At 45.6% G+C, this 24,015-nt stretch overlaps 1 protein-coding gene across 5 annotated transcripts in view; it reads left to right on the top strand.

Annotated features, from left to right (window-relative positions):
* Positions 1-24,015, top strand: part of MTMR12 (myotubularin related protein 12) — a 252,214-nt gene that overhangs the window by 154,539 nt on the left and 73,660 nt on the right. For all 5 annotated transcript variants that reach the window (XM_029579298.1, XM_029579307.1, XM_029579315.1 and 2 more), the window contains one exon: positions 9,677-9,783. In XM_029579298.1, the coding sequence (XP_029435158.1) occupies positions 9,677-9,783 (107 nt within the window). The remainder of the gene's footprint in view (positions 1-9,676; positions 9,784-24,015) is intronic.

The following is a 24,015-nucleotide window of genomic DNA, read 5'->3' on the forward strand; positions in this document are numbered from 1 at the left end:
GTAGTTATTGCCCTGTCCCAAAAGAGCTTATAATTTAAAGGCTTTATTTACTGCACAATGATTGCCTTAACACAGCTTAATAAACAACTTAGTGCAGTGATAACATGCGGTATTTGAAATATACAACTCAAGAGTTGAGGCTAACTTCGCCCAGGAGCATCAGGATGCTAAAGCATATCCTGATTCCCCAGGGGCCATGAATTAAAGGGGCCAATTTGCTCCTAATAAAGCCCCTGCCCCCCCCAAAGTGTGGCAAAGACCCTCTGTCCCACCCCCATCACCCCTTGAGGCAACCAGTCCCCAAAATAAATTTTAAAGACCATTAAATTGCTCCAAAGCCCTACCCTTTTTCAAAATTCTCCTTCCCCTGGAGATTGGCCTCCTCAGACTTGCCAGACTTGCCCTGGTAATGTAGGATCTGGAGCGCCTCCTAGGCTTCAGAGCTGGCAGCTATAATTTTCCAAACTGGTACTACTACTATTACTACTACTTAACATTTCTATAGCTGAACTTGACATACACAGTGCTAATAGCTTGCCTTTGCCCTATCACATGATAGGGTCAGACAATGCCATTTTGGAAAATGGCTGCTGCTGGCTCCAGAGTCTGCAGGGCACTCTGGGCCCCCCAATAGACTATCAGGGCAAGTTTGGTAAGTCTGAGGAGGGTCTGGGGGAGGGGAGTTTGAAAAATGGGAGGGGTTTGGGATGAAACCTGTGCAGCAGTTTAACAGCTTTTAAAGACTTTGGCTGCCTCAAGGGGTAGGTGGAGGTGGGACCAAGGGGGTTTTTACCACACTTGGGTGGAGGTGTTTCTTAGGGCAGATCGACCCCCTTTAATTCATGGCAGCCCCACAGCCTGGGGCTGCCGTTGTGCGGAATTTGCGAGGGCAGCTAAGCCGTGGTATTTTACTGCCAGGGAAAATACCACAGTTTAGTAAATGAGCCCTTATGTTTGTATCTGAGGCATTGGAGGGTGAAATGACTTTTTCAGTGTCACAAGGAGTGTCAGTGAGAATTGAATTCTGGCTGCACAACACATTGCTCTAATCACTAGATGACTACTGAGTTGATAGAATGGGAAATGCTGAGCAGCCATGAATGGTCGGTCTCCTCTTCCTCAGACTTCTTCCTGTCATAAATATGACCGAATGGGATTGGGACAGGTTCCAAATGGGCTGATTGCATGGAGGATACTTGGCAAAATAAAAAGGGTAAAATGCATCCATTTTGGTGATCAATGAAATTTGAAACCTGAAGATTAATTATAATATAATTTCAATAGTTCGAAGGGGTACTTATTTAAACAACATTTACATTCTTAACACATATTTTAGGGCTGTAGACTTTGACTTTGTAGTTCTTCCTCGAAGTCATGTCAGTGAATATGTAAGTGCACGCAAAGCCCGGTTACTAAAGGGACTGGGGACAGCCCAGCACTAAACTGGGAGCTGCTGCAATTTCTGAAGTTTGTGTCCCACTATTGGCTATGGCAGCCTTAGCAAGGCCTATTTTTCTTATATGCCCAGGTGGTACTTCATGTTTAAAAACCACAAGAGTGGTGTACACAAAAAATAAAATAATAAATATTTCAAATTTAATAATTATTTTATTTATATACTGTTCTGTTATCAGTCACGACTGTTTAAAGCATGTTAAAATCAATTTATGAACAATTATAACATGCTACATTAAAAATTATAGTAACATATGAACCTAAAAAAAAAAGTTTGACTTTTTTCAAATAATAAAATCAAACATGAAATAAGCCCGACATGGCCATGTTTCGACAAGATGTCTGCTTCAGGGGTGATTATATATTTGTTCTTCCTTATTTCCTCCTAGCTAAGAGGAGAAAAGGCTGACCACTGGACCATAAACAAGCTTAAAATTCACAAGCCAGCTGTAAAAACTTCAAGGTACCCTAAGAGGCACCAGAAATAGTAAATTGAATATTCTGCCTTACTTATTTGCAAACAGAAATCACAGCTCACAGTGGACAGTCTGCAGCACTGCTCTTATATCATTTGTGACCCTTCATATGTGACATAACAAACCTGCATTGCTCAATATATAACAGCATTAATTACTAAAACCTTGAGGAAATTTTCAGATTTGGAACGGAAATGTCTGCTAAAAATGGAAATATTAAGTAATGTTTTTTGTTGAGTAGCTCCTGGTTTCTTTTCATAATTTTCATATAAACCAATCTTCAGTTAGAACAAACCATCCTAAATTTCCCTTGGGATTTTTAAAAGGAGGTAAACTTAGGATTAATCTTAGGAAATATTTCTTTACAGAGAGGGTAGTGGATGCATGGAACAGCCTCTCTGTGAAAGTAGTGGAAATAAAAAACAGTATCTGAATTAAAGAAAACATGGGATAAATATAGGGGATATCTAAGGAAGTCATGAGAATTATAATGCTAAATTAATTGGACAGATGAGCAGACCAGATGGACCATATGGTCTTTTTCTGCCATCATGTTTCTATATATTCTATATGTTTAACTTTGTTAACAAATTCAAAGCATATATTGCAATGTAAAGCACATTTGAGTTCCATTTGCTGAAAAATGAACTGACTCCTGTTGCGGTATCCAAATGCATTGGATGTTTAAAAAAATGCATGTAAAACCAAAATAAACGCATAAGCAAAGGTGCGTCCAGCTGAGAACTGAAAAGGCTTCCCAGACAGGCATACAGTAAAGAAAGTGCTTCTCTGGGTAAACAAATAAGCGTGGGGGTAGCTTGCTTATTGCGGCGGTTACTACCCTAAACCAATTAAGCCTGATGCTTCACTTTGAATGCATATCCAGCATTGCTCTCTGCTTCATCGGCAGGGGGAAATGTGGAAAAGAGGATTTACATTCAGACAACATCCAATAAGGCATTGATCTGTGCAGCCTAGGTAAACAAGCATCAGGGTAACTTGCTTGATGCGGTGGTTACTACCCTTAATCATTAAGCCTTATGCTTCACTTTTGATGCAACTCCAACATTACTCTCTGCATCAACGGCAGGGGGTGGCAGGAAATTTGAATCAAATGGTTACCAACAAGGGCCTGAACTTGGTGGTCAGTGAAACAGATAAGTATGGGAAAATAAGTGTGGGAGCTTGTTGGGCAGACTGGATGGGCTGTTTGGTCTTTTTCTGCCATCATTTTTATGTTTCTATGTTTCTTTTGAGTAGGCATGTCTTAGCACAGTTATCATTGTGCAGCTCAAAATTCTTTATGCAACTGTCTATATAAGTTCCTAGAGGCTGGCACTTAGCACAGTTGTCACTGTTGAGCAGCACGCGCTATATGTACAGCTGTTTAGTGCTGTTTCATGTTTCTCTGGATTTGTTTTCGTGCAGAACTACTGGCCAAGCAGGAGCTGTGTTACAACAGTGTGATGGAGGGGTAGCATGCCTTTCACACTGCAATGAAAAAAATTGAGAAGCATGAAATGGCAGCGATAGCATAGGGGTAATAATTGTGCTAATATAAGTGTCTGTTCCAAAGAGCTTACTGTACATAGTGATAAGAGTTTCACATACAACCATTCTGCATCTCTGGCTCGAGGGTCCTAGACTTTGGTGCCCAATACCTAGCCTGTATTTTAATGCTGGAAATGTAACTCCTGGGCCAGAGATGGACTATCTGCTTGGTGGCTATTGACTATTTGAACTTACTGCTTTTGGGGCTTGTGTGTAAGTATAGAAAGTAAATTCTGGTTGCTTCTAGGAGCTGATGGTTTAAACCCTTTCCGTCCCTCCCATCCCAACTCCTACCAGTCCCATGCCCAAACCTTTAATACAGGGTGCCCAATCTGGGGATGGGTCCCTAGGGGGCCTGAACAATCCTGAAGGGGGGGCATGCCCAATCAGGGAAGAGAAAAAATGGCTGTGTTGTCAAATCTTGGTGCCATGGCGACACTGCAAGCTCAGGGGGGAAGGAGCTACCAGAATGTAGTGATGACATTGTAAGTGTGTCATGGCTTAGCAATGTGTCTCTTTTGGTGGTTTGGGGAGAGGAGCTGCTTCTGCTTTGGTGGACCCAGGTGGGGAGCTGTTTATTCTGCTGCAGATCTGGACTTGGGATCAACCACTATAGTGTTCCTTGATGCAGGAATAGCTGCTGTCCTTGAGCTTCAGCACAGGTACCTGCCCAGGGAGAGAGATCACAACTGTTGTCCACCTGAGGGGAAACAAGAGCTGTGACCTCTCCCAGCAGGAATGCCTCCCAGATTGGGGCCTGAGGATGGCAGTACTTCTAGGTTGTGGAATATTGCAAAGGCTTCTCCAATGTCCAGTTCTGTCACAGGGTAAGCAGCTCCCCGCTCGGGCCCCTTACAGTAGAAGAAGCTTTTTCCCTGACACACAGAAAGAGAGGCATGGCTAAGCCATGGCATGCTTGCAATGATGATACTCTACTCTGGCAACTCCTTCCATCCTGAGCTTGCAGTGCCTCAATGGTGCCAAGAATTGACAGCATAGCCATGTTTTCTCTCCCTGATTGGGCAGCCAGCCTGCCCTCCTTCAGAATCATTCATGCCCACCTCCCTGTTTGCTCTCCCCTGCACTAGATGAGCACAGGGTAAAAGGATACTCAGGAAGTACAAGGGAGTAGCAGAAAAGCTAATTAATTCTTTTTGTCATTACTGAGGAGGATGTCAGGTGTCACACACATCAGAAATATTTTTTGATGTCTATGACTCTGAGCGACTCAACAAAATAACTGTGATACTGGAGGATGTAGTAAATTAGATTGGCAGTCTAAAGAATAGCAAATCACCAGGACCAGATAGTATTCAAACTAGAGTTCTGTAGGAATGCAGCATTACTTGTTTCTGGTGATCTGCTTCTTATTTAAAACAACCATAGTGTAGCTGAAGACTGGAGGGTGGGCAATTTGACGCCAATTTTTAAAAAGAGCTCCGGGATGATCTGGGAAACTATAGACTTGTGAGCCTGATGTTGGTGCTGAGTGAAGTGGTAGAAGCTATCCTTATAAACAAAATTACTGACCACATAGATAGACATGGTTTAATGGGGAAGAGTCAACATGGTTTTTGCAAAGGGAAGTCTTTCCTTAACAATTTTAGATCTTTTTGAAGAAGTAAATAGGATCAATTGGTCAATTTTTCAAATGGAGAAAAACTGTTAGTGGAGTGCTGCAGGGAATTGTGCTAGTTAGTATATTCATAAATGATCTGGAGAGAGGAATGACGAATAAGGTGACCAGATTTGCAGATCATACAAAATTATTTTGAGTAGTTAGAACGACAGCAGATTGTGAGGACCTGCAAAAAGACCTTATGAGACAAGTCATCTAAATGGCAGCTGCAATTTAATGTGGACAAGTGCAAAGTAATGCATGTAGGGAAAAATAATCCCAATTATAGGTACATGATGCTGGTTTCTATGTTAGGGATCGCCACTCAGGTAAAGGACTTTGGAGGCCTTGTGGACCAGGGCTGGTGCTAGCTTTTTTGCTACCCTGTGCGAACAATTATTGTGCTACCCCCACCCCTTTCATTCAGTCTGTCTTGAGCATGCTAAAAAAAAAAAAAGCCCAGCTCTTTCTAGCAACCTAAACTTTAAAAACTGTCACCCGCCTACCCTCTAGGTCTTCACTCCCTCCCCTGGAACCCATGGCTGGTGCAAGAGTATTAGGTGCCTTAGGCAAACTTTATATCCTTGCACCCTCCTCTCCTGCCCTCTCCATGCAAACAGCTAAAAATGATGCATTTATAACAGATTTTACATGAAAAAGAATATTCAAAGTACAGGCTTCTGAAGTAGAAAATATCTCAACATGTATTTTATATTTACATGCACTACAGTGGTGTCAACAAGAAAATCCTGCAAAAGACACTTGGAACCCATATGGAATTAGAAAATTATAATTAAAATATTATAAACTTTCTACACCAAAACAGCATTGATTGTTAGCAACTAAAAAATAAAAGCCCTACCCACGAAAAGGCAACACTGCAAGTATTACACCAGACCCTAAAATGGGAAAACAGATCAAACCAAGCTGCTAAAATTCCTACACGCTAGCAGAATACCTCTCCTTGATCAAACATGCAGAACACAGACAAAACTTCACTAAATACAAGAAAAAGAAACCATAAAGTATAAATAGAAACATGCAGGCAAAAATTGAACTGGAAACTGCAAGTCAGTCTCTGTATGCAGTGTAACAATGGAAAAATAGAACGTTCACCAATCCTCAGACATTAAACAAATTCAAGAAATATAATAAATACATTAATCATTATAGTATAAACATACTAATAGAACATTTCAAAGCAGGTGATGATTGGAAGATCTAATAATGGAAAAACTCATTATTTTAAATTTCCCAAACACCAATAAAATATGTCAAAACAGCAGACAAATCAAATAACATCCAAAAATTAAAACTAATAAGGATAAAATAATTTACATGCTCCTTACCTGGGAACTTTTGATTTCCAGTCACCCTGAGATTGTCATTGATTGTTGGGAGAGGGATATACAGACTTTCTCCTCTCTTTCTCATAGATATAGTTATTTGTCTATAGATATACACACATATGCTTCTTCTCTCTCTCTTTCGCTGTCTCCTTTCCTCTCACACATGCTCCCTCTCACATATGTACATGCTCATGTACTTCCTCTCTCACACATACATGCTCATGCTCCCTCTCTCATACGTACATGCTCTCACACATGCTCATATGCTCCCTCTCTTACATGTACATGCTCCCTCTTTCATTTACACATGCTCTGACACACACATTTGCACACACTGGCTCGTTGGTCTAGGGGTATGATTCTCGCTTAGGGTGCAAGAGGTCCTGGGTTCAACTAGACACGTATACTCAGACACACATCCCCCTCTCTCTCATACACATGCTTACACACACACTCAGAGAAGTGATAGTCCTGGATTCCCACCCACTTAGAGAACACCCTGTGCTTCAATTCCACAATCTTTCCTAATATAAACTGCAGAATTTACTTCTCAAAAAGAACTTACTACTATTTAGACCTCTACTCCATCATCCCTAGAGCATGGTCTCTGCACCTATCTCAGTGCTCCCTCTCACATACATGCTCAGACTCTCACAAACACGCTCCTTCTCACACACACACGCTCAGACACACACACACCAAGGCCTCTCCTGGCAGCCTTGGCCTGCCACGTCTGCCAGAGGGCAAATTGGGAACCGTCCTGCAGCTCTTTTTTCTTCTGGCCACTAGGTGGGTTGGGAACCACCGTGTGGCCCAACAGCTCCTTCATCTCAGCTGTGCGGCACCAATCAACTTGCTTGTCTCAGCCACGTGGCAGATTAGGAACCATCGAGCGACCACAGAACCGCCAAGCAGCCTCAAAACCGACAGCCTCACAGCATTGCTGCCTTCTGCTGCCTGGTAGAGGTGAGCGGCATTCTCTTGCTTATCTTGGTTGGTGGATTGGAGTCCAGTGGCAGCAGCATTCTCTTTTATCTTGGTCACTGGCACCGTGGCCTTCGCGTGAGTTAGAACCCTATTGGGCTCGAGGCCACCACCCTGTGCAAGTGCACAGTTTGCACAGTGGGTTGTGCTGACCCTGTTGTGGGTAATACCTTGAAATCTTCAGCTCAGGGTGCAGTCACAGTCAAAAAGGCAAATGGAATGCTAGGAGTTATTTGGAAAGGAATGGAGCACAAAACGAGAAATATCGAGATGCTTTTGTATAAATCTATGGAGCAATCACACCTTAAGTATTATGTGCAGTTCTATTCCCTCCATCTCAAAAAAGAGCGGACATAGAAAAGATATAGAGAAGAGCAACAAAAATGAGAGATGGGATGGAAAAGCTTCCTTATGGAGAAAGGATAAATAGATTAGGATTCTTTAGCTTGGAGAAGAGATGACTGAAAGGGCATATGATTCAGATTTATAAAATCATGAGTGGGTAGGATGTGTAAATAAGGAATGGTTATTTACCCTTTCAAACAATACTAGGACTAGGGGACATGCTATGATACTAGGAATTGGCAGAATTAAAATAAATCAAGCTATGTAATCTCTTGCCAGAGGGGACATGGTCAAGGTAAGTAACTTAGAAGGATTGTAAAGAGGCTTGGATGAGTTCCTGAAGGAAAAGTCCATAAACAATTATTGGCCAGATAGACTTGGAAAAACCAGCACTTACCCATGGGAGTGAGATATAAGAAATAATTCAACTATTGGGATCTGTTAGATACTTGTGACCCGGACAGGTCACTGTCTGAGATAGGATACTAAGCTTGATGGACCTTGGTCTGATCTAGTATGCCACTGTTTGTTCATATAGCTAGTGTTAGTTTATGGCACTGTACTAGTGGGGTCTGGACTTGGAGTGCCCAGGTATTGTGGGCCACCCTGGTCTCAGGAGACCCAAATTCAGGATCCCCGTGCAAGGAACTCCAGGTGCACAACACCATAACTCACATTTCTGTGGCTAGTGTTAGTCTAACTTTACTCCACCTCTGACCAGAGTTACATTTCCAACATTAAAAAAAGACAGCAGTTAAGCCTATGCACCTCCCTGCAGTGGGGAGTATTAGCTAATGCCTTCATTAACATATTATTTGCATAGAAATGCACTAATTTGTGTATATATTTTTACTCATATTTATGTGCACATTTTTTGTATGCTAAAATCCTTAAATCAGGAATAAAGTTACACTCACAAAAATGTGGGCACAAACGGGAGTAAACATGAGCTCACCTTATTACATCTGCCTGTGATGTAGCCATCTGTGTCTGAAGTTTCTGGAAGCTCATCTTCCTGGACTGCTACTATACCATAAGTCAACCACAGGAATGTGTTCCTCATCCTCACTTCACTTTCGCCTAAATGGTCTTTGAAGTGCATTCTAGTTGGATGACTTTGCCTCAGTATTCAGAGTTATCCAGCTATGTAAGTCAGTTAGATAAGACTATGGCAGGTCTAACTTATCTGATCAACTTAACTGGATATGTCAAAGTATCGGCACTTATCCAGCTAAGTAGCACCAGCCTGTTAAGCCCATTGCCTGCCCACTGAATATGCAGCTATCTTCTTAGCCGGATAAGTGGTTTATATGGCTAAGTGGTGGCTGTTGAACTTAGCCGGATATTCAGCGGCTGCCACTCAGCCGGATAAGTCCGACTTAACCAGCTAAGTAATGTTTCAATATTGGGCTCCATATGTGCAAATGAATTTGAAATGCAAACAAAATGCATTTCAAACTGTTGTATGAGGGGAAATAAAGTAGATTTTTCTGTAGCATACCCAGAATAAGATGCACTTTCTTCTGAATGTCCGGGGGCAGCTGCTCTGGTGACTCTTGGATGACCCTTGGTTCTTTCATGTTTCAAAATGTGTAAAGGTCTGCTGCTACTGCCTGATACGTTTATATAAAAGGATGAGAGCTGCTTTCCCCCTGGCCATTCCAATCTGCTTTTATTCTAAAAATAGTCCCAGTTTTGCATATAGTTTGATGATCTCTTTTTAAATAAAACTGTGTTTAGCTGTTCTTTTCTGTTAGGCTTGTCAAATTCCCTGGGAAAACAAAACTGCCAGCGCCATAAAATATAGCCCTGATAATGACAGTAGGCTGTTTTTGTTTTGTCTTTTAAGCTGTAGAATTTGCTGTATGTGTTTTACCTCATCTGTTCTTCGTGCGCAGATTTGGTGTTGGTCTTGCCATAACGGCTCTGCCCTTTTAAAAATGGCAGCACTCCCCAAAGAACAGGACGAGAGCATGTTACAAAGACACAAAACCTTCTCAGAGAGGTCAGTGATATTTTAGCTGCTTTGATCCTTGGGGGTTTGCTGAAGAGCCGCATTTGGCTGACAGTGTGGCAGAACCTTCCTGCACTCTGTTCCCATTTGTCCAGTGCAGGCTGCAGTTTATAGATGGACTAGTGACTTTTACACCCCAGGAAACCCGCAGCTGTACACAGCATCACTGCACCTAATGGACCCCTCTCTAAGATATTAGAGCTTTGAGCTGTACTGAGCATGTGCAGAAGTTCCCATACAGGCATTACCTCTTGAACCTCCTCAGTCTATATCAGAACTAATTCTAGCTATGTAGTCAACTCTCCAGGGAGGTGGGCAGGTATTCCATGGCTAATTCATCCTGCTATCTACGGAAAACAGTTCTTGGCAAGCAAACTTGCTTTTTCCTTCGAAAAGCAGGCTGAATTAGCCATTGCATGAAGGGAATCCCAAGTTGAGGGTTGCTGTGGAGCGATTACTAAATAAGGAATAAACCTCAATTTTTTTTCTGGGAGTAGAATCTTGTTCAGTCCTTTCAAAAACCAAAAGGAGTCTCAATCCACACAGTGTGTCAGGTATGAGAAAATGTTGGAAGTAGAATCCCTGTGCATGTTGGAGTATTGGGATTACTGAAGAAGTGATTCCACTTCTATATAGATATATACAGTAAGAAAGGCTGATCCAGATTGAGGGTTGAAGCAAGAGGAGGATGATAGCCAGGTGAAATGTAAACAGTGTGTAGATGTCACAATATTGAGGACCCACTGGGCTCTGGATATCGGACATCAGCTCTCCGGGGAGGTCTGGATCTGCCTCGTACTGAAGACAGCAACTCTGGAACATTTGTAAGAATCAAGGACTAGACCATAGTATTGAGTGGGCCTGCTGCAATGCTTCAGGTCTGTGGTGCTCACTTTGATATGCTCTAGCCTGAAGGTTCTGCTACTGCTGAGCCAGAAAAGATGGGAGCTGGTTATTTTGGAGTAGTCAGAAAGGACATTTCAGAAAGTACAATTTCATATAAGAGTTAAAGGAACATCTCAAGAAAGAGGGTTGCTTGATCCCATTGATGGTGATTAGATCACCACATTCTGATTTTTTTTTTTTTTTTTTTTAAGAACTTTTCTGCAAATAGGTGTTCCATAAATACAGATGAAAAGTTATGTTTGTGAAAGTTGCTGACTTTCATCTAGGTCAGGCGTCGAGATTGAGGTTGTCTAGGCATGCAAAATGACTGCAAACAATTCATGGATTGAATGAAGAAGGTGTAGTATGCTCTCTGACACATATAAGGGTGAATTTTAAGAGTTACTCGCATTATGAGGCCCATATATGTGAGTATATGGGCTGAGTGCAAGCAACTCTTATTTTAAAACTGGAAAATCATGCACATATATGCGCATGCTTGAGCAGCAGAAAACGCTAAAAGAAGGGGCAGATTTGTGGCAGGGCCATCATTTATGCACATAAATCCTGATTTTAAAACCGGCGAATGCCGCACACAGGCCACTACCTGCGCATATTTACATCTACTCTTTTTCAGGTGTAAGTCATAATAAAACTCGTTAGAGCCAAAAACTGACTGGGTGAGGGATCTGGGTAAATTGGGGGGAGTGCAGTCTAAAGAACCAGAGGGGTCTTGATGACTTAGAGATAGACTGAGCAAACTAATGGACTAAGCGGTCAAACTATTTCCTTCACAAGCACCTGTTTTAAAATGTGCTCACTTGCACGTGTAAAAGCCAATAAGACCTAAGGAAAGATACGTAAATAACGTTTCTTTGGTGTTATTGCTTAAAATTAGGAACACACACTTGCATGCTGGGCATATTTTATATTATAAGCGCACACTTGGTCGAACGATTTAAAATGTCAGCATATATGAGCTCACGCCCACATATGCTTGTATGTAGGCGTGGGTGTGTGGGTGCTCATTTGAAAGTTATCATCTTAAATGTGATGAGGATGATAATTTCCGCCTTAGGTAGATTGAAGAAAAAAGGGGCTTCTAATTTGAATACTTTATCAGGATAGAAAGAGAGATATTGGAATTGGACTCTGACTTCTCTGGTTCCTAGCTCATTGCTGGAACCAGTATGCCAGTCTTTCTCCTTTGGAGTATAGGGGTGTGGAATTCTAAACATTCCCCCTTTTTTTGTCAAAGAACTGAGAATTCCTCTCCGGAATGGTATGAGAATTAATTGATTCTGTGGTTCTTTTGGTTTTCAGTTGTACCACAGCCAGTTGGGCACGGTAGGGATGTATTCAGATCCAAATTCCTTGGAACTGGGACACAGGTTGGGATAGTCCTACATTACCATTACCCTCTTTCGTAGGATACTCTGGACCAGCATAGCAGTTGACTCTACTGTTATGCTCAGCAATTAAAGAAGGGCGATGCCATTTGCGTAATATTTGTTAAGGTGATTTAGGTGATAGGGTGATTGGGCTGTCTTAGACCCCATTTCAAAACAGGTGGAACACTGGAACCACAGAGATAGTATTCGTGCTGTTTTGTCCAGAGGAAGGTAGCTGTGCCCATTGGGCGTTTGGTGGTAGGACTCCCCTTGAAAGGAAAATAAAATATTCAGAGGAAATGGTGAAACACCTGATTTGTCCTTTGTTTCTGATGAGGCAATGGTGAAAATCTGCAAACAGATGATGGATCTTATTTCCTGTGACTAGACACTAGGGAAGATTCCCATTATTTTTTGAGGCTAAAATTGCGATGTCCTTGTGTGACAGTTTCAACGCATTAGTACCAGGTACTGTCCCTGATGATATACATCAGTCCAATCTGGTTTGGGATCAGGGCTGGAATCTAGAGCACTTAAATCCTGTGAGGTATAGTCTGCTTTAAGAACCATATTCACAGCAGCTGGCACTGATGGCACTTGGATTTGCTTGTCATTAGAGTCCAAATAAGAATTTTTATTTATTTTAAGGTATTTTTTCCTAGCATGTAGCCAGATGGACTCAGGACCAATGGGTAATGCTCCCTTGCCAGCAGATAGAGATGGAGTCAGATTTCAAAGTTGACATCACCCTAGATACACCCCTGCAGTGACCTCAGCCCTTCAGTATCTCTCCATCTCCAGGAGATGGTGGACATACCTCTCCCAATGGGGATTGCTGTACTTCTTGGAAGGAGAAATTCTACATTTAAACTGGAGAAAAGAATTGAGCCCCCCCTCTCCTGCAGTGATACCTATAGGTCCCTTCCCCAGTTGAGAATTCCTGAGGCAATTTCAAAGATCCCTCAGAGGTGTGCCTTGGTCTGGTAGCCGGTTCCTGGCATGGACTTTAATGCATAAGCAGCTGAAAGGCAGCGGGTGCAGGAAGCAGAGTGCAGTAGTGACGGCCAAAGCACGCTACCCCCCCCCCCCCCCCCCCACAGCTGGAAACTGTTGGCGCTGAGCCCAGGTAAGTTTAAAAAAAAAAAAAGAGAGAGAAGAAAGATTTACCTCCTGATTCAGAGACATTTGGCGGGGTTTCGGCAAGTCTTCCCCCAGTCTCCTTGCTCGGCATGCCATTCTGACGTTGTTCCCGATCCCATTGGGGTAAGGGGAAGTGGGCTTCCGAACAGGTTGAGCGGCCCTCTGGTGGTCTAGGCCCCTCTTTAGGCTTGGTTGGCACACTGCGTGGTAGGCTGCAGCGGCGCCATCTTGCATGCATCATTGTGCATGCCGTATTGCCCTCCATAGAACGTCTGTATGTGCAGTGCGTCGGCTCTATGCACATGCTGTGCGCATAACGTCGCACATGTATGTGCATGCACAACCTACTAAGCGCAGAATACAGGTAAACCGGGCGCACAGGCTGTGCGTGCACTTCGCCGTGTCCCTCCTAGGCACCCAAAATCTGTGTGCATAAAATTTTAAGCATGAGCCAACAGAACACACAGTTACTGCCACATATGGCTCAGGCAGCCAAGAAACATAAGCGCCTTTTCTATCACATTAGGGCTTCACAGTCTGTCCTGGATTCCAACTTATGTCAGCACTGTGAGGAAGCCCAGGGAGAATTGGCTTTCCCGGACTTTGCTATTCAGAGGTTAGCCACAGCCTTAACTGGAAGTACTCTGGATCTGAGTATGCCCGGGACTGGGGTCATCCATGGAGAGGGAAATTCAGCGGCACCTACCCAGTACCCTCCTGGGCTAGGCATGGACCTGGCTGCCAACTCTTGGGTGGAATTTTTCCAGGGCCTTCAAGCCTTCATACAGGTGCAGTTTGCTACCTCACTTGCCCCTATCCAGACGGAATCTCATCTGGTAAGCCCTCCCTCTGCCAGTCCTATCGGCAGACCTAGAGGCATGCCTTGCCTCGCCTCACTGGACGGCACACTGATGAAGAGGAGGATATAGATTCCTTGGAAGATGGGGAAATTCCCCCTGATTTAGAACCGAATTGGATCATATTATGGCTTTTCCACAGAGACGAATTGCCGGCCCAGGTTTCCCAGATCCTGAAGATCTTGGGAGTTCCTGGGGCGGGCTCTGTGACTGAACCAAATAAGAATCCCATTCTGATTTCCCTACGGAAAACCTCTTGCTACTTTCCAGTATTGGAAGCCCGTCTAGGAGTTGATTGACCTGGAATGGGATGCCCCAGAAGCAAGTTTTAAAAGGGGTTGAGCGTTAGAAGCTCTATAACCACTGGATCCGGCAGTGAGAGAGTGTTTGTGTTTTCCTAAAGTGGATGTGCTGGTCTGTGCTGTCTCTAAGTGAACAACTATTCCAGTGAAGAGAGGAGTGGTCTTAAAGGATGCGCACGATAGACGGATGGAGTCCATCCTTAAGCAGGCCTTTGACACAGTAGCAGTGGCCTTACGGATTGCTTCTTGTTGTTCCCTGGCAGCTCATTCATGCTTACTCCTCTCTCAGGAGGTGAATGATGCCAGGGTAAATTCTAGAGCAGATATGGAATCTGTCGCTGCCTTCCTAGCTGACCCAGGCTTGGATCTAGTCCATACTTCGGCCAGAGGAGAGTGGCCTCCGTGGTGGTGGCCAGAAGAGAGCTATGGTTGTGAAATTGATCAGCAAACGCAACCTCCAAGGCAAATCTTACAAAGATGCTCTTTAAGGGATCACTCCTTTTCGGAAGTAAATTGGAAAAGCTGGCCAGTAAATGGGGCGATTATCTGGGAGTCCGGTTCGACACCAAGAAGGGCAAAGTCTTCCTTCCGACCACATGGATAAGGAAGTTGATGTCCCAAGTGCTTCAATTGATGAGCACAATACGCCCGACTGTGTGGAGCTATGTCCAAGTTCTCTATTTGATGGCAGCAACCCTGGAGGTAGTGCCGTGGGCAAAGGCACACATGCGACCTCTTCAATGCTCACTACTATCACATTGGAACCCGCAGTCTCAAGACTGTTCGATCCACCTCCACTTGCAATGAGTTTATGCTCTCAGCTCCAGTGGTGACTGCAGGAAGCTCATGTGAGCAGGGGTGTACTCCTGTCCTCAACGAACTGGATGTGAACGACAGACATTAGCCTCCGGGGCTGGAGAGCTCACTGATGGCCCAGGGACATTTGACTGAAGAAGAGGCCCTCTGGAACATCAACCACCTGGAAGCCCAGGCAGTCAGATTGGCGTGTCTACAATTCAGCCACAGACTCCAGGGTCAAGTGGTCTGTGTAATATTGAACAACGCAAAGATGGTAGTCTACATCAACCGCCAGGATGGGATCCAAGAGCCAGCAAGTATCACAGGAGATAGATCTGTTTATGAAATTGGCTGAAATACATCTACAGAGGATCTGAACCACCCACATTGCGGGAAGTGACAACATCAGAGCAGAATTTCTATGCAGGGAGAGTATGGATCCAGGAGAGTGAGCGTTGTCGGCCAAAGCCTTTCTGCTGATAGTAGATTGTTGGGGTCTCCCATCCATTGACCTGCTAACCACATCTCACAATGCGAAGGTACCCCGATTCTTCAGTCACAGAATAGATGAGTGGTCACTGGGGATCGATGCTCTCGTTCAGACCTGGCTGGAAGAAGAATTGCTATACGCCTTTCCTCCGTGACCCCTGCTGGGCAGGGTCATTAGCAGAATCGAGCACTACAGGAGATTAGTCCTAGTAGTAGCTCCAGATTGGCCCAGGCGTCCATGGTATGTGGACATGCGGAGACTCCTGGTGGAGATCCCCCTGTGCCTCCCACCGCACAGGGACCTGCTATAGCAGGGACCGGTCCTTCACAATGATCCGACTCAATTCTGACTTGCGGTCTGGCCCCTGAGAGGGCTCGCCTGATGAAGCGAGGATATTCTGTGGCAGTAATTGCGACCTTACTCCACGCACGGAAGTTCTCTACGTCCCTAGCGTATGTGTGGGTCTGGAGAGTATTTGAGGCCTGGTGCGAGGAACATAGTGTCCCCCCTCAGGTGGTCAAAATCTCACTAATTCTGGAATTTTTGCAGGACTACTTCAATAAAGGTTTGATCCTTAATGCTTGAAAGTCCAGGTAGCAGTTCTGTCCTGTCTCAGGAGTGAGGTGAATGGAACCCAACTGTTGGCTCATCCGGATGTGGCCTGTTTTCTGAAAGGGGTGAAGCACCTTCGGCCACCCCTACTGTGGCTGGTTCCTTAATCTAGCATTAGAATTTTTGGCAGGGCCCTTTCGGCTGCTGCGCAATCTTTCTTGCATTTATTAACCTTGAAAACAGTGCTCTGTTGGCTGTATGCTTGGCATGTCGCATCTCTGAACTATAGGCATTGTTGTATTGGGAACCATTCCTCCGGATAACTCTAGGTATGTTACAGCTTCATACCGGTCCATCCTTCTTGTCCAAGGTAGTCTTGGAGTTTCATTTGAATCAGTCCATTTCATTGCCATCCCTAGATAAGCACAAGGACGCAGAGGAATACCACCTCCTTCGTTATTTGAAAGGCAGTAGACATTTGGTGCGGTATCTGGAAGTTTCAGAACCGGTCCGAAAGACCGTTGCCTGTTGTCCTTCATGGTGGAAGGAAGCGGCGCGAACCAGTTTCATGGGCCACCATAGCTCGCTGGATTAAGGAGGTGGTCATGGGAGCCTATCTGGAAGTAAGAAAGCCTTTACCTTCTCAGGTTAAAGCTCATTTCACTAGGGCTCAGGCGGTCTTAAGGGAGGAAGCTAGACTGCTGTCTCCCGTCAATAAATGCTGAGCAGCGACGTGGTCCTCCTTGCATACCTTCTCCAGGTTCTATTGCCTGGATGTACAGGCCTGAGAGGATTCATCCTTTGCAAGGACGGGGTTTAACTGGATCGCGGGCAGCCACCTGCCCCCCACCCCGGTCATGAGTAACTTTTGAACATTCCATTGGTCCTGAGTCCATCTAGCTACACGCTAGGAAATGGAGAAATTATTTACCTGATAATTTTGCTTTCCTTAGTATAGACAGATGGACTCGGCATCCCACCCATGGCTGCCCAAGACCGGTGCCAAGGATTCACCCATGGAGTGGATATTTATTCCAAGAGATTACAGGTAAGCCATCATCCAGTCCCTAGATCAGGGCATCTATATTCTTACTGGGGTTCAATGTTTATTGAGTACAGTTATGATTATCTGTTTTTAATCATATTTTAAATCAAGTTTTTTCAATAGTATGTCCACAGTGGCTTTTGAAGAGAATACTGAAGGGCTGAGGTCACTACAGGGGTGTATCTAGGGTGACATCAGCTTTGAAATGTGACTCCATCTGCTGGCAGGGGAGCATAACCCATTGGTCCTGAGTCTATCTGTCTACACTAAGGAAAACAAAATTATCAGGTAAGTAATTTCTCCAATCCATAGCAGTTTACAGTTAAAACAATAATTGTTGGTACAGACTAAAAAATACAAAAAAATCAGATTAATACACCTAATTATATAATTACAATATTGTTAACTATAACCTAATAAAAAGGGTAAAATAGGGGCTGAGAAAGCAAGATGGTGGCATGACCTGTGGCTGGGGATTGGGCTACTATGCATTTGTTTCTTCGATTTGCTGAAATAATTTCTAGATACCTCCAAAATGCAAAGGGAACATAAGAAAATGCCATATTGGGTCAGACCAAGGGTCCATCAAGCCCAGCATCCTATTTCCAACAGTGGCCAATATAGAAACATAGAAATGACGGCAGAAGAAAACCAAACGGCCCATCCAGTCTGCCCAGCAAGCCTCACACATTTTTTTCTCTCATACTTATCTGTTTCTCTTAGCTCTTGGTTCTATTTCCCTTCCATCCCCACCATTAATATAGCGAGCAGTGATGGAGCTGCATCCAAGTGAAATGTCTAGCTTGATTAGTTAGGGGTAGTAGGGGTAGTAACCGCTGCAATAAGCAAGCTACACCCATGCTTATTTGTTTTACCCAGACTATGTTATACAGCCCTTATTGGTTGTTTTTCTTTTCCCCTGCCGTTGAAGCAGAGAGCTATGCTGGAAATGCGTGATGTATCAGTCTTTCTCCCATGCCGTTGAAGCAGAGAGCCATGCTGGATATGCATTGAAAGTGAAGTATCAGGCACATTTGGTTTGGGGTAGTAACCGCCGTAACAAGCCAGCTACTCCCCGCTTTGTGAGTGCGAACCCTTTTTTCTTCTCCCCTTCTCTCCAGGCCATAAGAACCTGGCAAGTACCCAAAAACTAAGTCTATTCTATGTTACCATTGCTAATGGCAGTGGCTATTCTCTAAGTGAACTTAATAGCAGGTAATGGACTTCTCCTCCAAGAACTTATCCAATCCTTTTTTAAACACTACTATACTAACTGCACTAACCACATCCTCTGGCAGCAAATTCCAGAGTCCAATTGTGCATGGAGTAAAAAAAGAACTTTCTCCGATTAGTTTTAAATGTGCCCCATGCTAACTTCATGGAGTGCCCCCTAGTCTTTCTACTATCTGAAAGAGTAAATAACCGATTCACATCTACCCGTTCTAGACCTCTCATAATTTTAAACATCTCTATCATATCCCCCCCAGCCGTCTCTTCTCCAAGCTGAAAAGTCCTAACCTCTTTAGTCTTTCCTCATAGGGGAGCTGTTCCATTCCCCTTATTTTGGTAGCACTTCTCTGTACCTTCTCCATCGCAATTATCTTTTTTGAGATGCGGCGACCAGAATTGTACACAGTATTCAAGGAGCGGTCTCACCATGGAGCAATACAGAGGCATTATGACATTTTCAGTTTTATTCACCATTCCCTTTCTAATAATTCCCAACATTCTGTTTGCTTTTTTGACTGCCGCAGCACATTGAACCGACGATTTCAATGTGTTATCCACTATGACGCCTAGAACTTCCTTGGGTTGTAGCACCTAATATGGAACCCAACATTGTGTAATTATAGCATGGGTTATTTTTCCCTGTATGCATCATCTTGCACTTATTCACATTAAATTTCGTCTGCCATTTGAATGCCCAATTTTCCAGTCTCGCAAGGTCTTCCTGCAATTTATCACAATCTGCTTGTGATTTAACTACTCTGAACAGTTTTGTGTCATCTGCAGATTTGATTATCTCACTCGTCGTATTTCTTTCCAGATCATTTATAAATATATTGAAAAGTAAGGGTCCCAATACAGATCCCTGAGGTACTCCACTGTCCACTCCCTTCCACTGAGAAAATTGTCCATTTAATCCTACTCTCTGTTTCCTGTCTTTTAGCCAGTTTGCAATCCACGAAAGGACATTGCCACCTATCCCATAACCTTTTAATTTTCCTAGAAGCCTCTCATGAGGAACTTTGTCAAACGCCTTCTGAAAATCCAAGTATACTACATCTACCAGTTCACCTTTATCCACGTGTTTATTAACTCCTTCAGGTTAGGGTCTTCCCTCCGGACACTGACCTGCTTCCTGGTCAGCAGCAAATCTCTTTTTTAGCTTCCTGGACCTCTAATTTCAATGCGTGAGAAGAATGAGAGCATCTGTGAGGGAGCGTCATCACTCCTGGGGGAAGAGGTTTTTCTCAATCCTCTGGACCACTGTATACTTATGGTGTGAGCAAGCTAATTTGCTAGCTTCATCGTTTACTGATGACTCGGTTTGACACCAGCCATGGGGGGTGAGCATCAGTGATATCAGCGTCTTTCCAACCTTCTGACTGGCCCCAAGGAGGCAACCCCTGAACATCCCGTCTTGGCAGCAGGAGCGGTTGGTTTGTCCACCCCAGCTACCTTTATTTCATCTGGAGTTTTTTCTGAGGAGTTACATTCGATGGGTGAGTCCTTTCATTTTCCATATAAACCAGAGGTAGTTACACTGGACTCCATCTGGGAACTAATGGCTTGTTTTGGATCTGCTATTAGCAACTGAAAAGAAGATCTGTCTTTTGTCCTCCTCTTTGGAACTTATGGTTTCACAACAAGGGGGTCAAATTTTGGAACAAGCATCAAGGATAAAAATTTTGGAGAAAGATATGCAAGAGATCAAGGAGTTAAATAACTCTCTTGTTAAAGATGGTTATGCTTTCTCCAGACGCCTGGAAAATTTGGAAAATACTTTCAGGCGGTTAAACATTCACATTCATAACTTTCCTAGAATTATTGGGGAGCAATCTTTAATGACTTTCAAGAAAGTATTTTCTGGAAATATTGCATTGTGAAACTGAATCGTTTCCTATGATTATTAACATTGGCAGTCTGCACTTCCGTGGCCGTCCCCCGCACCCTCCCCCCCAAGTCTCCTCCCCCCAACGCCCCACATATCACACCGCACTCCGTCTTTGGTGAAACAAGGCCGCAGCATTTATTAACATTAATTAACATGAATCAACATAATTACATTACTGGTACCCGAGCCGTCGGTGCTCTCAACCCTAGTGCGTTCCGGGCGTCGAAACCAGCGTCCGCCGTTTAAGCCAGTCCGCCACTCTCTTACCGGCCCCCCCGCCGTGACCAAGCCAGGGGACCATTCCTCCAGGCCGCCCACGCCTGAATACACGCACTTTGCTTTCCCGAGGACTTCCGGTCCCTCCTGACCGTGTCCTCGAGGTCCCCCTTTACCTACCGACTCGGGTACCCCCGCCTTGCTGCGACGAGTCCTCCCTTTATTGTCGAGATGTTCCTTTGTCCTCTTCTCCCCTTGTCTCCGACTGACTCCGCCGCCCTGCAGCATCTTTTTACTCCTCTGGGTGGGTGGGTGGGGAACCGGCGAGCGCGGGCAATGGAAAAGGCCGAGGCCCGCGCTCGCCACTCCTTAAAAGGCCCCCCCGGGACTCCCGAGCGACCCCGTGCTGACGTCATCGCGTCTGACGCGCACGGCCGTGCCGGCGCGTCATTAACGCGATGACGTCCGCTGCTCCCCCGCCTGTGGGGCATCGCGCGCCGCCGTGGAGATCGCCCCGGGACGCAAGATAGGGTGGTGGGGGGGTCCCCCCTCGGCAGACGCCATGTTAAGGGGGGGACCCTCCCCGCACGAGGCGAGTCGGCCCTGTTTAACATTGGCAGTCTGCACTTCCGTGGCCGTCCCCCACACCCCCCCCCCGCACCCCCCCCCCAAAGCCCCACATATCACACCGCACTCCGTCTTTGGTGAAACAAGGTCGCAGCATTTATTAACATTAATTAACATGAATCAATATAATTACATTACCGGTACCCGAGCCGTCGGTGCTCTCAACCCTAGTGCGTTCCGGGCGTCGAAACCAGCGTCCGCCGTTTAAGCCAGTCCGCCACTCTCTTACCGGCCCCCCGCCGTGACCAAGCCAGGGGACCATTCCTCCAGGCCGCCCACGCCTGAATACACGCACTTTGCTTTCCCGAGGACTTCCGGTCCCTCCTGACTGTGTCCTCGAGGTCCCCCTTTACCTACCAACTCGGGTACCCCCGCCACCAGACTGGGACAGTGCCCCACTTGTCCCAGGCTCCCCCCTTTAGTGCTGCGGCCGAACCTTGCAGAGTACCCGCTCAAGAGTTTCCTGTATGGCGTTGTTGAATAGATCGTAACCAATGTCGGACAAATGAACCTGGTCCGGCCTATACAGGCCGGCGCAAGGCTCGTCTGCCCATGCATGCCTGATTTGGTGAATGCCCCTCTGTTGGGCCCATACCCCGACCTGTCTATTAATCTTCTTCCTGCCCCTGCCCCACAGCTTGCTACTCTGCCATTTGATCCTGGGTATAATATCTGACCAGATAATGTCAGTTCCTGGTGCCAACCCCTTAATTGCATCTAGGTCTCTTTTAATCATCTCTATCAGTTGTTTAGCCGAATGGGACCCCAGGTCGTTGCCCCCGAGATGGATGACTATAGCCTCTGGTTGTTGAGACGTGGATATTTTGTGCCGCAGATCCGACAGCAGGTGTTCCCATTTCATTCCTGACCTTCCCATCCATTTCAGGGTGACTCCTTCCGGAGCCAGCCCCAAGTGTACCCCGTACGGTCTCTCCTGCGCCCTTTTGGCCGCCCATCTCACGAATGAATGTCCTATTAACCACGCTACTCTCCTCAGGTTCCGTGGATCTGCGGGTGAAATCAAATGCATTAGTTACCCATTTGCGCGAACCCCGGCCTCATGTAGCGCTTAGCCACTGCTGATCGCCAACGACCAATCTTACGTATGACGTCCATTGGCATACCCGCTTGCGCCGCGCTAGTCGCTACCCCGATCCGGAAGGAATGTGTTCCGTACTCTTTCGGGTCCAACCCTATCTTTCCTAAAGCCGAGCGCAACACCGCTGCAAACTGGTACAGCGTCAACGGGACACCATCTCTATGCACCAGCAAGTGCACCCCGCCTGCAGGTCGTACTCGCAGATATCTCTCTAGGTTCCGCACCGGGCATGTCACCAGCGACCCCCCCCCCTGCTGCCAATATGATTTCCACCCCTTTAGCCTTTTGGTCCGTCTTTGATTTATGTACCCGAATTCTCATGAGCCGGTCCTGCACCTGTATGTTGCCGTACAATAACCCGTTGCGGCCCTTATCGCTTTTGGATGGGGCCACCAACTCGCTCACCCTTAATGCTGCAAAAAACGCTATGCAAAAGGCTGCTCTGAACAATCCCACCTCAAATGGGTCATTGCAGACCTGCTGTACCGCGTCGCACAATCTGACCAATAACTCGTGAGTGATGGGCCGTCTTTTATCGCCTTCCCAAGCTACCTCCCTCGCCCACCCCGCTAGCATCTTCTTGACTATGAAGAAGCTGAAAGGGTCGCCCAGACCTTGCGCCTTGGCAAAGAAGGCGAAACCGGCCAGGTGGTTGATCGTTGCTCCTCTGGACATTCCTGTCTCTTTTGACCATGATATGAACCGGACTATCTGGTTGGCCTCCACCACCCTTGTGGCACTACCCTGACCCCCCATAAACTCCTGCACCTTAGCATAACCACGGCAATAGGCTTTCCACGTTGCCGGGGCAACCGACGCCCTCAGCAATCCCTGTTCGACCTTGTTCCAATTTGCCATAGATGTTCCAGCATTGGGACTCCCTCCGCCTCTGCCTCTGGCACCTGTTGGCGAAAGAGAGCCCACTTAGCCCATGATAATGCATCCGCCACCTGATTCCGTGTGCCCGGCACATGTTTTGCCTTTATGGTCATGTTCAACCGCAGGCTCTGCAGAACCACTTCCCTCAACAGCCCCGCCACCCGCGGACAGTGGGCCGCCTGTTTGTTCAGGACTGTTACAACGGCCATATTGTCGCACCAAAAAACTATCCGCTTGTTAGGCAACCTATGGGCCCAAACAGTGATTGTTACCAAAATTGGAAAAAGCTCGAGGAAGGTAATGTTCTTCACCAAGCCGTCATCCCTCCATGCCTGCGGCCACGGTGCCGCACACCATGAACCCTGGCAATACGCCCCGAATCCCCATCCTCCTGAGGCGTCCGTGAAAATGTCTAAGTCCCTGTTGGACATGGTTTCCTCCTGCCACATTGCCACGCCATTGAACTTATCCAAAAATTGTAGCCACATTACGATTTCGGCCCTTACTGGTCTCGATATCCTAATGTGATGGTACGGTCGCTTCACCCCTTTCGTCGCTACTGCCAATCGTCGTAAGAAAGCCCTCCCCATGGGTATTACCCGAGTCGCGAAATTGAGGCTTCCTATCAAGGATTGCATCGCTGTTAGGGTGACCTTCCTAGCTGTCATTGTCTTTCTAAGCAAGTCCCGCAGCTTACCTACTTTCTCTAACGGCAGTCTCGACGTCATTGTCAACGTATCTATCTCTATACCTAAGAAAGATAAAGTGGTAGCTGGACCTTCAGTCTTTTCTTGTGCCAAAGGGACACCAAATTCTCGGGCCAT

Source organism: Rhinatrema bivittatum, chromosome 1, assembly GCF_901001135.1.
Source record: "Rhinatrema bivittatum chromosome 1, aRhiBiv1.1, whole genome shotgun sequence".
Classification (NCBI taxonomy): Eukaryota; Metazoa; Chordata; class Amphibia; order Gymnophiona; family Rhinatrematidae; genus Rhinatrema; species Rhinatrema bivittatum.